Raw genomic sequence first — 14844 nt, forward strand, 5'->3', positions numbered from 1 at the left:
ACAACAGGAGGTGAATTCACGTTCTCGTAGCTCTTCACGGATCTTCTTAGTATCTTGGCGGTTATTTTCCAGGTATCAGTGTTTGTTAATTTTAGACGTTCTATACATTCCTGACTCTCTACGTGAGAATCCCTTGAAGTGGCGCCAAGTGGATTTTTAGTCTTAAGCAAAATGTTGCAGGCATTAATGCATTGTAGGTAGACTTCCCACGAGGTTTTAAAAAGAGCGAGTCCTTTGTATTTCTTTTCGGTGTACAGCATGCCATCTGGAGTATCCGTCGGCAACTGCAATATCTTCTTTGTTGCACTTTTAATCACTTTATCACTATCGGATAAAAATTTCTGTGCGATTTTCTTGAAACTGCGTGTCAGAAAAGGATATATCAGGGTGGGACAGATTGAAGAATTCAGTACTATGAGCTTTTCGTCTTCCTTAAGCAGTGGCGACGATGTTAGAAGTTGGAGCTTACTGTGAAGGTCTTTCATTACAGCAGTCTTGTCGAACACTATGGTATCCCTGAAGGTAGTTCCAAGGTAACAAATTTGTTCGCTGTCTCCAATTAAGTCAATCCTACAGTCTTCCTCCATGGATAGCGACCCTTGCTTCAACTTGCCTCGGATTACACATATCCCCGACACTTCTGAGGATGATATCAAAACCAATTTCTTCGAACCTCCCGCGGGCTAGTCAAGCAAGATCCAAGCCGGCTTCTTTGTTCTTCCCAACGATGATGGTGTCGTCGGCAAAGCCCATTACGGTTATAGGTGGTAGTTTGTAATATCACGAAAGACTATCTTCGCTTACCTCGTCTAAGATATGATCTATGGCTGGGTTATAGAGGGCTGGTGATAATGGAGATCCCTGCATCACGCCTCTTTATGGGTATAGGTTTTGTTCTACCCTTCTGCGTCTTGATTTGAGTGACGTTCCCAGTCTGAAGGTTGGAAATTACGTTCCCGAGTTTTGAAGGTATTCCTTCGGACTGTAGAATTGTTAGAAGGTGGCTGTGACTGATATTGTCAAATGCTTTCGAATGTCCAAAAAAATTACTGCGATGTCTTCTTTCCTCTGTTTAGCAGATTTTAACAATGCACCGAGAATGAAGTATTTATAATGGTGCCTGGAGTTGAACAGAAACCTTCTGGTGTTCATTATAGTGGATGTACTCACGTAGGCAATTGTTGAATACTCTTTCTATTACTCTCCTAATGACTCAGATAATGATGGGTCACCAGTTCGACACTGATTTCGGATCACCTTTCTTATATAACAAAATTGGATCACCGGATAAGGTGGGATGTCACTTAGAAGATCAAGGTGAATCAGAGCACCTAGTGAGCCCAACAGACATGCAGGCACAGCAATTTGAGAAGAAACTTAAATTCAACAAGAAAGGAAAGTTTTCATACTTTGCGAAATTAAATATTAATGGAAAATTCTAAATTCCCATGGAGGGAATTAGATATTTTTCACCAATAGAGCATGTCAAAAACATATCAGATGTAAGGCTTTTCAGGCGTTTCCTCATATTAACCAGCGTTTCGTCTTAGGTCTGACACTAGACTCGTCAGAGCGGGATGTGTCAGACCCTACCCACTGACGCTGGGTGTATGCAGGTGAGCTTATCAGAAGCCTATATATGAGGCACAGTCTGATAACTGCATACGGGAGATAAATCTCCACAATGGAATTATTGCCTGCCTAGCAATTCCGAATGGAAAATTCGGAATTCCCATAGAGGGAATTAGATATTTTTCACCAATAGAGCATGTCAAAAACATATCAGATGTAAGGCTCTACATGCTCTATTGGTGAAAAATATCTAATTCCCTCCATGGGAATTTAGAATTTTCCATTCGAATTGCTAGGCGGGCAATAATTCCATTGTGGAGATTTATCTCCCGTACGCAGTTATCAGACTGTGCCTCATATATAGGCTTCTGATAAGCTCACCTGCATACACCCAGCATCAGTGGGTAGGGTCTGACACATCCCACTCTGACGAGTCTAGTGTCCGACCTAAGACAAAACGCTGGTTAATAGAGCAAACGCCTAAAAAGCCTTACATCTGGTATGTTTATTAAATATTAACTCGCTAATGAAACTTAGTAAGTTGAAGCACTTAACAGATGTAATGGATCAACATAAAATCTTAATAACAGCACTTCAGGAACTTCGAAATACAGATCAGGATCCAACTGAATCAGGAGGATATTGTCTCTATAAAGAATCCCCAGAGAAAAGGGCAATGAAGAACGTCTCTCAATTCGAAGTGGGATTTCTGGTTCATAATAGTATAATAGACTCAAAAGAAGACTTCTCCTCAAGCACGGAAGAGGACAGCAACCTTAACAATTAAAGTAGAAAACAAAACCTACACCTTGATAAACGTACATTCACCAACAAATGATAAAAACAGAAAGGATAGAGAAGAAGTGGACAAATTTTGGGAGGAACTCGACCATATGATATCAAACATCCCTGATGCACATGTTAAAACCTTGCTGGGAGATTTCAACGCAAAAATAGGACGAGAAAGGCGATACCGCACAGTAGTAGGAAAATGGCCAGCTAATAAATTAACAAACAGGAATGGTCAAAGGTTAATTGAACTTTGTACAGACCATAGATTTATTTTGGAAACTACCAGCTTTAAGAGGCGACCACACAAATTAATGACCTGGAAATGTCCTAACATAAAATTGGGGGAATTCCAAATTGATCATGTTGCAATGGATAAAAATTATCATAAGGAAATTTATCATGTCAGAGTTCTCCATGGAGTAGACATTGATTCAGACCATTACATATCCAAAATAAAAATTAAGTTGACACCAACGAGAAAACTTAAGCCTGCCCAATCCAATAGGAAGAGAAATTATGACCCCACTTATTTAATGAATAATGAAGAGATCTAAAACACAACTAAGTGATGACTTAGAAGTGATAATTAATGAACTGAAATCAGTAGCTGAAGAACTTGCTCCCATTAAAAGGAGGAAGAAACATGTCCGGCGGAACGATGAGTGTGATAAGGCAATTCAAACAAGGCACAAAGCATGGTTAAATGAACAACAAAGAAAAACTGACGAATCCAGAGCAGAACTAACTAATGCTAGAAGACAAGCGGCTAACAAAATTCGAAGAATTAAAAGGAACCATCAGAATGAAATGCTCAGAACAATAGATGAATCATTCAAGCAAGGGATTATTAGAAGACGTTTAAACAGTATCAGTCTAAGTATACTCCACCAACACTTATGCTGAGAAATGAAAATGGGAAAATGGCACAAAACAACTAAGACAATACAAATATTTTGGCAGTCTACTTCAAAAAATTACTCAACTACAAAGACCCAAGAGAATATCTGGAGTTTGACCCCAAACCAAAAAACAAAACACCACTAGAAAAGGATATACCACCAACATATGAGGAAGTGATCAAAGCCATTAACTTGCTCAAGAACTACAAAGCAGCATGAGAAAATCAGTTTGTTGCAGAATTATGGAAGAATGCCAATAATCAAAACTCTCCGAAACTTACATAAACGTATTATTGACATATGGAACTCCGAAAAAATGCCTGAGGAATGGAACTCTGCAATAATCCACCCCCTACACAAGAAAGATGATAGGTCAGATCGCAATAATTATAGAGGGATGTGCCTTGTTGATGCCACATATAAGATCTTTTCTAAAATTATTCACTCAAGAGTACAGGAACAACTGGACCAAGAACTTGGAAAGTACCAAGGAGGATTTCAGCCAGGCAGAAGTTGTCCAGATCAAATCATCAGTCTTAAGTGGATTATGAAGCATCAAAGAGCTCGAAGTAAGAACCTAGCCATCACTTTTGTTGACTTCAAAAAAGCTGATGACAGTATTCATCGGGAGTCATTACTGAATACCCTTCAAGAATTTGGTGTTCACAGAAAACTGATCAACCTTATTGGAATCACTCTCAAGAATACTAAAGCAAAAGTTAAATTTAGAATAGAATTGTCAGAGCCATTTACAATCAAAACTGGACTTCCGCAGGGGGATGGTCTCTCACCTATTTTGTTTAATTGTGTACTGGAGAAGGTCATGTGAGAATAGAGAAAGAAATGCCAACCGAACATCAAGATTGATAGAAATATAAAACTAAACTGCTTAGCATTTGCAGACTATCTTGCACTACTGGCAAATAATGTGGAAGATGCTAAAGTCCAAATTGAACAACTAGAAAACATTGCAGCAAAAGTGGGATTACAAATTTCATTTGAAAAGACAGAAATTATGCCAACCTTTGAGGTGGACACCCCTGTCATTCAACTAAATGATAACAAACAAATTAAGGTTGTAAAAAAGTTCAAGTATCTTGGGGAAATTATAACTTGGAACCTAAATGAGAAAGCCTGAATAGAATACAGAACAACAAAACTCAGACAAGCACGAGTCATATGGTCAACATATAAGAAATCTCTCTCGATAAACGCCAAATTCACACATTATGGTTCAGTAGTTAAACCTGAAGCAACTTATGCAAGCGAAACTCTTAAGTTGAATACCAAAGCAACAATGCATAAAGACCAAAAAATAGACAGAAGGATCACCAGAACAATCTTCAATAAAAAACATTAACTAAATGGACAATGGAGACTGTTGCCTAATGAAAATGAATCAATTGTGGATTCAATGCGAAAAAAGGAGAATTGCCTTTTTCAGCCACATAGTAAGACTACTAGAGACCAGACTCCTGAAATAATTATTCAATTTCTTTTGGAAAAGTAAAACCAAGAACAACTGGTTTGTTGAGGTCCAGAATGATTTAGAAGAGCTGAATATAACAATGAAACAAATTGCAGAGAGAAAAGAGAAGAGGATTCTGAGAAGTAGAAATACAAGACTAAAATTAAAAACAGTCAAACGAAAACAGTACACCATTACAGATGAAGAAAGGGCAGCCAGGCCAGAAAAAATGAAGTTCTGCGAAGAGAAGAGGAAGTTGAGAAAACATTACAACTAATATTGTGAAGACTGTAGTGTATATGGATTAATTTAAGTGCTCCAATGTGGACGTAAACTATACAAATGAATAAATAACAAAATTGTACGCGCATTCTGCAGACATTTGGGAATTTCGCCAGTTTGTAGCATTCTGGTTGCTATTTTTGTGATGATAGCCTATACGTCGTAATCTTTAAGGACTCTCATCAAAACGAGATCTGGGCCTGGTGCAGTATCCACTGCGATATCATGGACGGCAGCAGTAATTTCCTCCTTCGACACGGTGGGCACAAACGTTTCATTAATTTCCACACGCTCCGCTTCAGTGATTTTAGAAGAATAAGTTTCCCTTTCGTGTAAATTTTCATGGGAAAAGGTATCGGAAAAGGAGCTATGGATGTTTCCAAGATCGATTTTAAATACCTCATACTTGTTTTCCAACACCCACATCACTTGCCTTCCGTCTCTGATTGTAGAACTGGTATTGGGTCAGTTCATAGTTACATTTGTTTTGCCTTTCTTCGCGGGCACGTTTGTTTGCACGCTGTGGATTTGACGAGTGACTATGGTGTTTTCCGTTAAGAGCTAGACGGCGTTTCTTCCTAGCCTCGTAAAGCTTGCTGGGTGTTTGGGACCAGGCAGGAGGTTAATAGACGTGAAGAGGAATGATGCAAAACCTTGAACCAATTTATTAAAGTCATGATCGTCAGTGAATTGTTCTAATTTTGATTTCCAAATGTGAATTTCCTGTTTGTACTTTAGGGATGAATTATTTGATATACCCCCGTCGTAGCTAGGATTGAGATCTTCGCTAGTGACTGAACCGGATATATCTGTTTGAGATACTTTAGCCGTGTGATTTTGAACCAATCTTTCGCGATGTCGGTCAGGATGAGAGCGACTAATATGGATGGATACGCCCCCCCTCACCACGAAAATACTGGCTACAGTATTGACATTTGAGATCCCGAGGCTCTTGTGAATTATTTTTGTTTTTATATTAATTTGCGTTCCTAATTGTCTGGGTATCAAGGCGTTCGTTAGGTATTAATATAGAATGTTCTTCGGTTGCGTAAGACATGATGTGAGAGTCTGATGTCACGCAGTGATCGGGATGAGCGCGCCTTTAGTGTACTGAAATTCCTCTCCTCATTTCCCGCTCATATGTATTATTCACGTCTCCGTGTTCATCCGGTTCTTGTAAATGGGTAGATGATAAAGATGAGTCGACATCTTCCAACCCTACATTTCGGTCAGGAGTAGGAGTCATAGAGGTCGTATTTACAAAGGATTCACGATATTCTTCTTGGTGAGCTTTAATAATATGAATTTTAAGTCCTTTGTACTGTTTACCACAATACTGACAAGGAATTTTCTGGTCCTTATAACTGTCAGAAGTACTGTATGCATTTTAGATGCCTTGTACTTGCACGGAAAGTACCCGGTGCCTTTAAAACATCGTGGTTTTTCAAACTTTTCTATAACAAGGTAAGGAATTCTTTCGCTTCCGTGTGCATTGCAACACAGTACAGTGACCCCCCATCCTTGTATGACTTCCCGGCTGGCACTTTTCTACTTTAAAGCCATAAGTCAGTTTGGGCTCGGCATTAAAAAAAATACAATGCAGTTTTATCAGCATTGACAATATTGTTCGGTGCATACAAATTGATTATATGAGCTATGCTTTTTCGCCAATTGTTGGCATCGCCAGTGTTCGTGGATTCAGCTTCTCCGCACACTACCTGCTATGTGATATCGTAGCGTTCCTTAAAAATCTGAATACAAAAGAATTATGATTTCACTTGAAGTTAGCAAATATGAAGCACACTGTAGACACCAAAGTGAGTAAAAGTGCAGAAAGCTACCCCTGCACGCTCTGGAAAACAAGTTCTTTCAAGACACAGAGAAATTTTGAATTTAAATTACTCTGCAAAATACTATATTTTTTAAATGTGAAGGCAGTTTTGAATTATAAGTCTAAATTTTGGCAATGGGACAGACACTGTTCTTCGAATTACGAATTATCCGTATTTCCAATTAAACAATTTAAATCACATGCAAAACCTTACCTCATGTTTCCAGGAATGAGAGCTGCTGTGAATTAGGCGGGATTTTGAATTAACCGATTTTGAATTATCGAGGTTCTAATGTAATTTGGGAAGAACCTGTATATGCAATACACATTCATTAAGGAACAAATATAGGTGCAATATTAACGTGGGAGAAGCCGAGTGTGTGCAATAAAAATAGATTAATGTATGTTCCAGCATTAGTTTTTGAATGTTTTTAGCAGAGATACTTGTTGGTTTCTATAAACAGAATTGAGGGTTATAGTAGTTGTGAAGATTCCAATGTGGGTCTGTACGTAAGAGATATACCACTCCTGCAGTTACTGGCAAAATTACTCCATATATACCAGTGCATTCGTAAATGACTAATTACTATTAATGTTACAATATACTTTACAATATTATTAGTCTTAAACAGAAGTTAGGAAGCTGGAATTGTAATCATATATCCAATATGGTTTTCAGTTCAAACAACTACTACAACTACTACTACTACTACTACTACTAATTTAATGCTCTAAAAAGAAACAAGTTACAGATTTGATATATGTGAAAACCTACATAAACACCATTTTTCTTTCTTCTTTCTAATGGTCTAGTACTGTTCTAACCTTTCCTTTTGCACTTTTCCTCTATGCTTCCTAATATTGTCACAATATTATCTTTCAATTAAAACAGTTAGTACAAAATCAAATTCAAACTTACATCTCTGAAGAGCTATTTTAATGGTTGCCTCAGTCTCAGAGAAGCTACGTTGTAGTCGAACAGGCGGTGGTCGCTCCTTACCAAGGTCACTGTGGGATTTCTGTTGCAGGGAAGAGCATGGACTGAATGCTGTGTTCTCGTTTATAGCTTGTAGGGGCAAGCACTTCAAACGCTTGGTTTTAAGCGGGCTAAGATTCAAGCAAGGAGGATCTGGGCGTTTGAAAGGACGGGAATTATCAACAATTGACGAGGTGGTAACTTGTAACGGCGATTCTTCATTCCGGCTAGGAGATTTTACTGGAGAACTCTGGAAAGAAATAACATATGTTCTAAAAGCTATGAACAGAGTTACCATTCTAATAGAAGCAAAGGATAGAACTGTCCAAAACAGATGATAGCCGAGGAAAATGAACAAACTTAAATATTCTAAAGCTTCACTTTTCAACAAAGGCTCCCTGAAGGTTCAAACTTAAAAATCCTGGTCTCTCAGTAGGGAATATAGAAAAATATACAAAAACAAGTTTATATAAAACAAACCAGCCATTTAATGTAACACCTTTAAGAGAAAATCTTTGTAATATTCTACATTCTCATGACACACAATAAGCTGTTCTTAACTCCTCTCTAGCTGATACTTGAAGGCAAGACATACAATACCCTTTTCAGAATCGCTCACTGAAATCAAACTACAATCAAATCAAATCAGATTACATGAAATAAACTTCATCATAAAGCCCGTGTTGTCATAAGTAACTACTTGTGCAATTTTGCTCATACATTCCACCTTTACAATACAAATTGCTTCTCTTTATTAAGACAACATTAAAATTTGATACATGTTTCATCCTTCATCAGGACATGTTCAGTTGAAAACTAAATATACAGACCTTTAAATTGTAACAGTAACATTGAACATACAGTATTAAGTATGTAAATTCAATGATGATTGCATCCAGATAAAATGTGACGTATGAAACGTCATGTCATAACAATACTAAGATATCGGAATTTAAAATAGCACAGATGAAAATCTTATGTGAGCCTGTCTTTGTGATGAATGAATACTAGATGCACTCATTGTTTACTGCTGTGTAGTCATCTGTAATGTGCATAGACTGTTGCAAACGTTGATTGCTTTGCAAGCAAATTTACAAAGTGGAATATTTTACTGCATAAGTTGCTTTGAGAGCTTGCCACAGTGATAAAGTTGGCCTAAAAACAGAAATAATCTATAAGCGAAAAATAAAATAAATCGGCTAACTAGTCTTAAGTAATATAATGGCACATCTGGCTACTCATGTCCTGCCCCATCCAAATTGGCCTAGTTCACCTTGAGTTCCACCATTAACTACGTGCTGTACTGGAAAGTTGTTTGAGAGGCGAGCTACCTAGGAGGGGAAACTGTGGAGGGGCTGACCCAGTGTGGAGGGTGAGGGAATGTGTTGACCTAAGGTGGCGCCTAGGCTTGAGGAATTTACCAATAATTTCTTCAATAAGAATGTTTAACTCCTCCGAGATCTCGTTTAAATTGCAAGAGGGATTATAATTTTGATCCAAATTTATAAAGATTTTTTCAAAGATATTAAGCAAATTACTTTTCCAACTTAAACGTAAAATCCAAAGGTCTTGCTCCAAAGAGGTAAATGAATTATTAAAATCAACTATGCAGGAGCTCATGGCTAAAAATCAATTATATTTTAACACAATAACTCTTTCCCGCCCACATTTTCACTCTGCTTATCCCCAGGTTTCCACCTATTATTTAGGAGAAATTAATTGAAGCAGAGCGCATTGTTTCAGAAAAGTTAAATATTATAAAAACTATTGATCACAATGTATTCAAATTTTCATTAATATTAGAAAATATACATCACTACTCATAGTTATAAAGTTGTTGGTTCAACCCCCCCCTTGGTGATACTCAACACAAAGGTAGGCTGCATTTGACAGATTCTCATGTTGTCTGAATCCCTCTAAACCAATAATCACGTGATTTTGGAAGTGGAATGATGCCCATGTATATAACATTTTATTTCCTCTGGGCAAGTGTCTTCCCATTCTGTATCTATTTTACCGAAATGCCTGCTTGAATGCTGCATTGATATATATGCAATTGGCTATGTCACTGAATAGTTTGTCTCGTCCTAACATACGTAAAAAGCAATCTATTTCTTGTAATACTCTTTCCAAATTACGGACAGGTTCTTTTTTTTTTTTTTTTGCTAGTGGCTTTACGTCGCACCGACACAGACAAGTCTTATGGCGACCATGGGACAGGGAAGGGCTAGGAGTGGGAAGGAAGCGGCCGTGGCCTTAATTAAGGTACAGCCCCAGTATCGAGCTCGGTACGGACAGGTTCAACATCATCCATATAATCATTCGGAGTAATGAAATGGTTGTGTTACCTGAATTGCAGCGGCATCGCCATCAGGTTTGATTTCTCGATATCCATTTTCACTTATGTATCATTGTTATCAATAAAATTATCTTCGTTGTTATGTTCTTCACTCACTAAAAATTCACATCCACCCCTACTCAACGATTGCGTGTCGCTTTTTTCGCCTGTATTCAGCTCAGTTTCAATATCCACAGTATTCAATAACGCCAGGTTTACGAACGAAATAGCTGATCCGCACTCGCGGAAGTTCAAGACCGTTGCCTAGGCGATGTCAAGATAGATTATCGCTCTTCTTTTATTTCCTAAGCCTTGTAGAGTGTATTGCGTGTTCATAAATGCTTTATAAACACTTCACTGCTGAAAAAAAAAATGCAAAACTATTGCATAGATTGCAGATGTATGTAGATGGCGCTTTCGGGCGCTAAGGACCGAAAGGCAAGGTGGACAAGCGGGCACTTTCAGGCGCTAAGGGCAGGAAAGAGTTAATGTGTTCTTTGTATCTAATAGCAAAGTTTCGTCCAGTCTGCCCCACGTAACTTACTGGACATTGATTACAACTAAGTTTATATACCCCTGATTGCTGATATTTATCCTTGACCTTATTAACTGAGTGATGATTGTAGAAAAGCTGAGAATTATTATACGTAAACACTAAATATGTTGTTTTTTTTCCGGACATGCCTGCATTTTATGTTGTGTACTATATGTACGGGTACAGTGAAAAATATAGGCGCTCTACCGTTTCTAAAGATGAGAGTAATATAAGGCATGCAAAAGACGAGAGAACAAATACAAAAACCTTTTCCACTGGTGCTTATTAAATAATAACAGTGTATTAAAAGGCATGTAAAACACCAGGCAACAAACATAAAAACATTTGCACTGGGATCCATAATAGTATCAGCTTATAAATTGCAGAACACACTCTTCGACCATGAATTAATAACAGAATTTCAGAACATGGTTTAATGTTGTCACAGATTCCAAGCTATACTGCTGACAATGCAAATTCTAATTTTTGGGGGAAAAAGAATTCTGTATATGTACACCTAAAGGCAGAAAATCCAACCTTGGTTAAGTCTAATTGTTGTGCAAATGTTCACAATTCATGTAAAGCTGGGATGAATTCTATGCCAATTGATAGTGAAATGTTGATAATTAAAGTATCTACCTACATTTCAAATTCAGCAAAAAGAGTTTCACACTTAAAAGAATTCTTTCAGTTTCTTGATACTGAATACACTTATTTGTTAAGACATGTGCCAACAAGATGGCTTTCTATAAAGCCTGTTATTGAAAGACTGCTGAGAAACCTCCCAGAGGTAGTATCTTATTCTTCAAGTGTTGATAATTGTCCAGTATTCATTAAGAAATATTTGTTAGGTTCCTCAGAATCAGATTCTGGTATGCAAACACTTCCAGTAGAATTGTATCTACATTTTTTGTTACATTTAGCAGATGTTTTCAATAAGGCAGTTCTTAGTTTTGAAAAGAGTGACTAACAGTCTGTGAGATACATACTGTTATGAAAAATTGAAAAATGCAACTGGAGCAGAGAATGGGGAAATCATTTTTTGGTTACAAAGTGACTTGCACATTAAATAAATTGAATGATTGGCTTACTGGGGAAGTTAAGGTCTGTGAAAATGATTTTATACATGTCTATGAGGTTTGTGTTAATTATCTATGTAAATGGTTTGATTTTAGTGATGATTGTAATGTTTTTTCACTGATGAATTGTGTAATTCTAGAAAACTCACCTCAGTTCAGCAAGATTTTAAAGTTAGTGGAGACACTAGGTTTACAGGAAAAGCTGAATATTGATGTCATGTGTTCAGAAGTTGTAGAAATAGTCAATTTGTTTTCTGGTGAAAGTGGTGCTGGTGAAAAGCTAAAACTAATTCTCCTATGTAAAACAATACCATATAGGTGGATATATATCACCGGTTTAATTAGCTCCGAAAAACTGAAGAATATTTTGATGGTACTTAAGTCTGTCTTAAGTATATTTCCATTGAATGCATATACTGAAAGAGTATTTTCAGTAATGGTAATAAAATGGAGAGATGACAGAAAGAGATGCTCAGTAGATTTAATAAAAAATGAACTCGTGTACTTCAACTATGATGAGAATTGTAAGGAATTTCTCAAGACAGTTTTGTTGAATAAGAAACTGTGACAAATTACTTCTTCAAATGACAAGTACTTGTGAAATGTTCATTTCAATGTGAAGACTAACACATTATTAGTTTGTAATAAATTAAGTACCTAGATATTTCACGCTGATGCTGTTATATTATTACTGGTATTTGGTAATATAACCCCGGTCTCTTCTCTTAATCATGGCTATGGTGCCTTAATTTAGCGCTATATGGCAAGGAAATGTAAGTGGAGCTGCTGTCGTAGTAGCCATCGTCGGTATCCTCTTCGGTGTCGGAGGCGAGGCGGTCGCCAGCTTCGGATCTGTCGTCCGATTCCGACCCTGCCCTGGAGGGGGCAGGGGAGTCTGAATCACCCGAGATAATGTCCCATGGAGCCGATCTAAGTTGTAAATCCTGGAGCGACGTTGGGTACATGTCTGGTGCTGCTTGGATGATGGCGGCTGGAAGTTCATCGTCGTGGTCTGGATGGAAAGAATGCCAATAATCTGCCAATGCCGAGGGGAGATCCGGAGCTGGGGCGTAGGTGATCCAGACTCCTGCACCGGACAAGGAGGACCGTTCTGCGGTGCCAGCACATGGAGCCTCCGATGTCTCCATGTCCCTACGCCTCCGATGTCTCCATGTCCCTACGCCTCCAGCGGTGTCGAGGTCGGTCGCGCAAGACCATGATTAATTGTGACTACCTGTCTCCTCTCGTGACCATCCCAGACTGACCGCCGTCCAGGGAGCGCTCCCGTTTTATAGTAAATCGGGGTGCGCGTGCTTATTTGTTATCTAGAATCGAGCGACTGTTCCTTATTTAGGCATAGATATCAAGGATAATTTAATAAAAAAACACCTATTCAATACTTTACACGTTTAATGTGGTTATTATCTACATGATTTTATGTAGACTTATTTAGGTCAGGTACATGTTTCACCCATTATTTTGGGCATCTTCAGCCTGTATACAACCTTTAGGTCAAGGTTTGGGACCTTTTTAACCAATATAAACATACCAATATATACAAAAATAAATAAACTCTTAAGACGGGTAACATAAGTTGGTAAAGAGGTTCAGATACCGGGGTTTATGTGACCCCTATATCATATCATGTTCTTGACGTACGGTGTCTGTTGACAAAAACTAAAATGGACCTTCTACCAAAAAGAATATCCATTTTAGTTTTGGACATTTTTCAAATTAGATAGATTAGGACCAAAAAACTTAACTGTATTAACTTACGTTACCCGTCTTAAGAGTTCATTAATGTTTGTATATATTGTATATATTGGTATGTTTATATTGGTTAAAAAGGTCCCTAACCTTGACCTAAAGGTTGTATACAGGCTGAAGATGCCCAAAATAATGGGTGAAACATGTACCTGACCTAAATAAGTCTACATAAAATCATGTAGATAATAACCACATTAAACGTGGAAAGTATTGAATTGATGGTTTTTTAATTAAATTATCCTTGATATCTAAGCCTAACGTCATCTTCAATACGAAACAATAATGAGAGTTGTTACTTGTTCTTTATTTGCCATCCATAAATCTGGCAACCTTATATGTAACACTACCCCAAAATTTAGCTATCATTTTGAAATGATATTTTTTTACTATATCAAAGCACTTCATGAATCTTAATGATGAGTAAAAACAGCTTACATAAAAAGTTTAACCTTCTAAATTGCACCAGTGTTATTCATAGTATGTTCCAGTAGTAAGGTACTAATTCATATACCTCATTAAACCAGGCAATAGCTCGTAGACAGCTTAATAAATATCGCTGATCATATCAAGTACTGGTAGTCCTACCTGAGAACTTCCTAAGGAATGACTCCGACGCAATGGCGTTCTGGGATGCTGCTGAACATTGGCAAATAGCTTGGCATCCCCTGATGAATTCTGATCCTTAAGGGGCCCAGTTATAAGGAATCCAATTCCAGAAGAGAGCTGAGCATCATCATCCTGGAAAAAAAAAGTTAACCAATTTAATGTTCACTTGAGTTTGATCTCAAAAGTTAAGGTCAACTTTAAAATGTGAAATGTGCCCCAGAAATTCAGGCTCGAATCAGAACTCTTCACATACTAATGTGCCAAGTCTGTAAACAACAGTCATTGATCTACAAATAACAGAATTCTTTCAGAATATTAGGCCATGATGGCATTGTAAATATGGTGAAGTTTCAACCTCTCTTCAGTAGCCCTTGACATCATCATCAACAACAACCTCCATTTTGACAAAAATGTTACTTGTGATACTTTGTTTCTCCAGGGAAGATATAAATGGTTTCTCAAAATTACTATCAAACTGCGGATGGCAGCGAGCACTACATTCTTCAACATATTTTTCTATGCGTAATGAAGTCCAGAACTAGGATAAGAACTTTGAAATTGTTCCCCAGGCTCCCACTATTAACCCTGTGCCAGATATACTTTGCAGTCCATATTCTTTATAATACAAGACTGCAGGTTCATGAATGCTCTTCTTCTCTAAGTCTGTTTCTTCTGACTGATCAGAATGCAATTAAAAAT

The 14844-nt window shown here is 37.6% G+C and overlaps 1 protein-coding gene across 2 annotated transcripts in view; it reads right to left on the bottom strand.

The window, feature by feature from the left end:
* The window catches only part of LOC136857134 (M-phase inducer phosphatase), a 441034-nt gene that overhangs the window by 22655 nt on the left and 403535 nt on the right, over positions 1-14844 (bottom strand). For both annotated transcript variants that reach the window (XM_067135542.2, XM_067135543.2), the window contains 2 exons: positions 14125-14277; positions 7764-8070 (listed from right to left, as the gene is read on the bottom strand). In XM_067135542.2, the coding sequence (XP_066991643.2) occupies positions 7764-8070; positions 14125-14277 (460 nt within the window). The remainder of the gene's footprint in view (positions 1-7763; positions 8071-14124; positions 14278-14844) is intronic.

This window comes from Anabrus simplex, chromosome 1, assembly GCF_040414725.1.
Source record: "Anabrus simplex isolate iqAnaSimp1 chromosome 1, ASM4041472v1, whole genome shotgun sequence".
Lineage (NCBI taxonomy): Eukaryota > Metazoa > Arthropoda > Insecta > Orthoptera > Tettigoniidae > Anabrus > Anabrus simplex.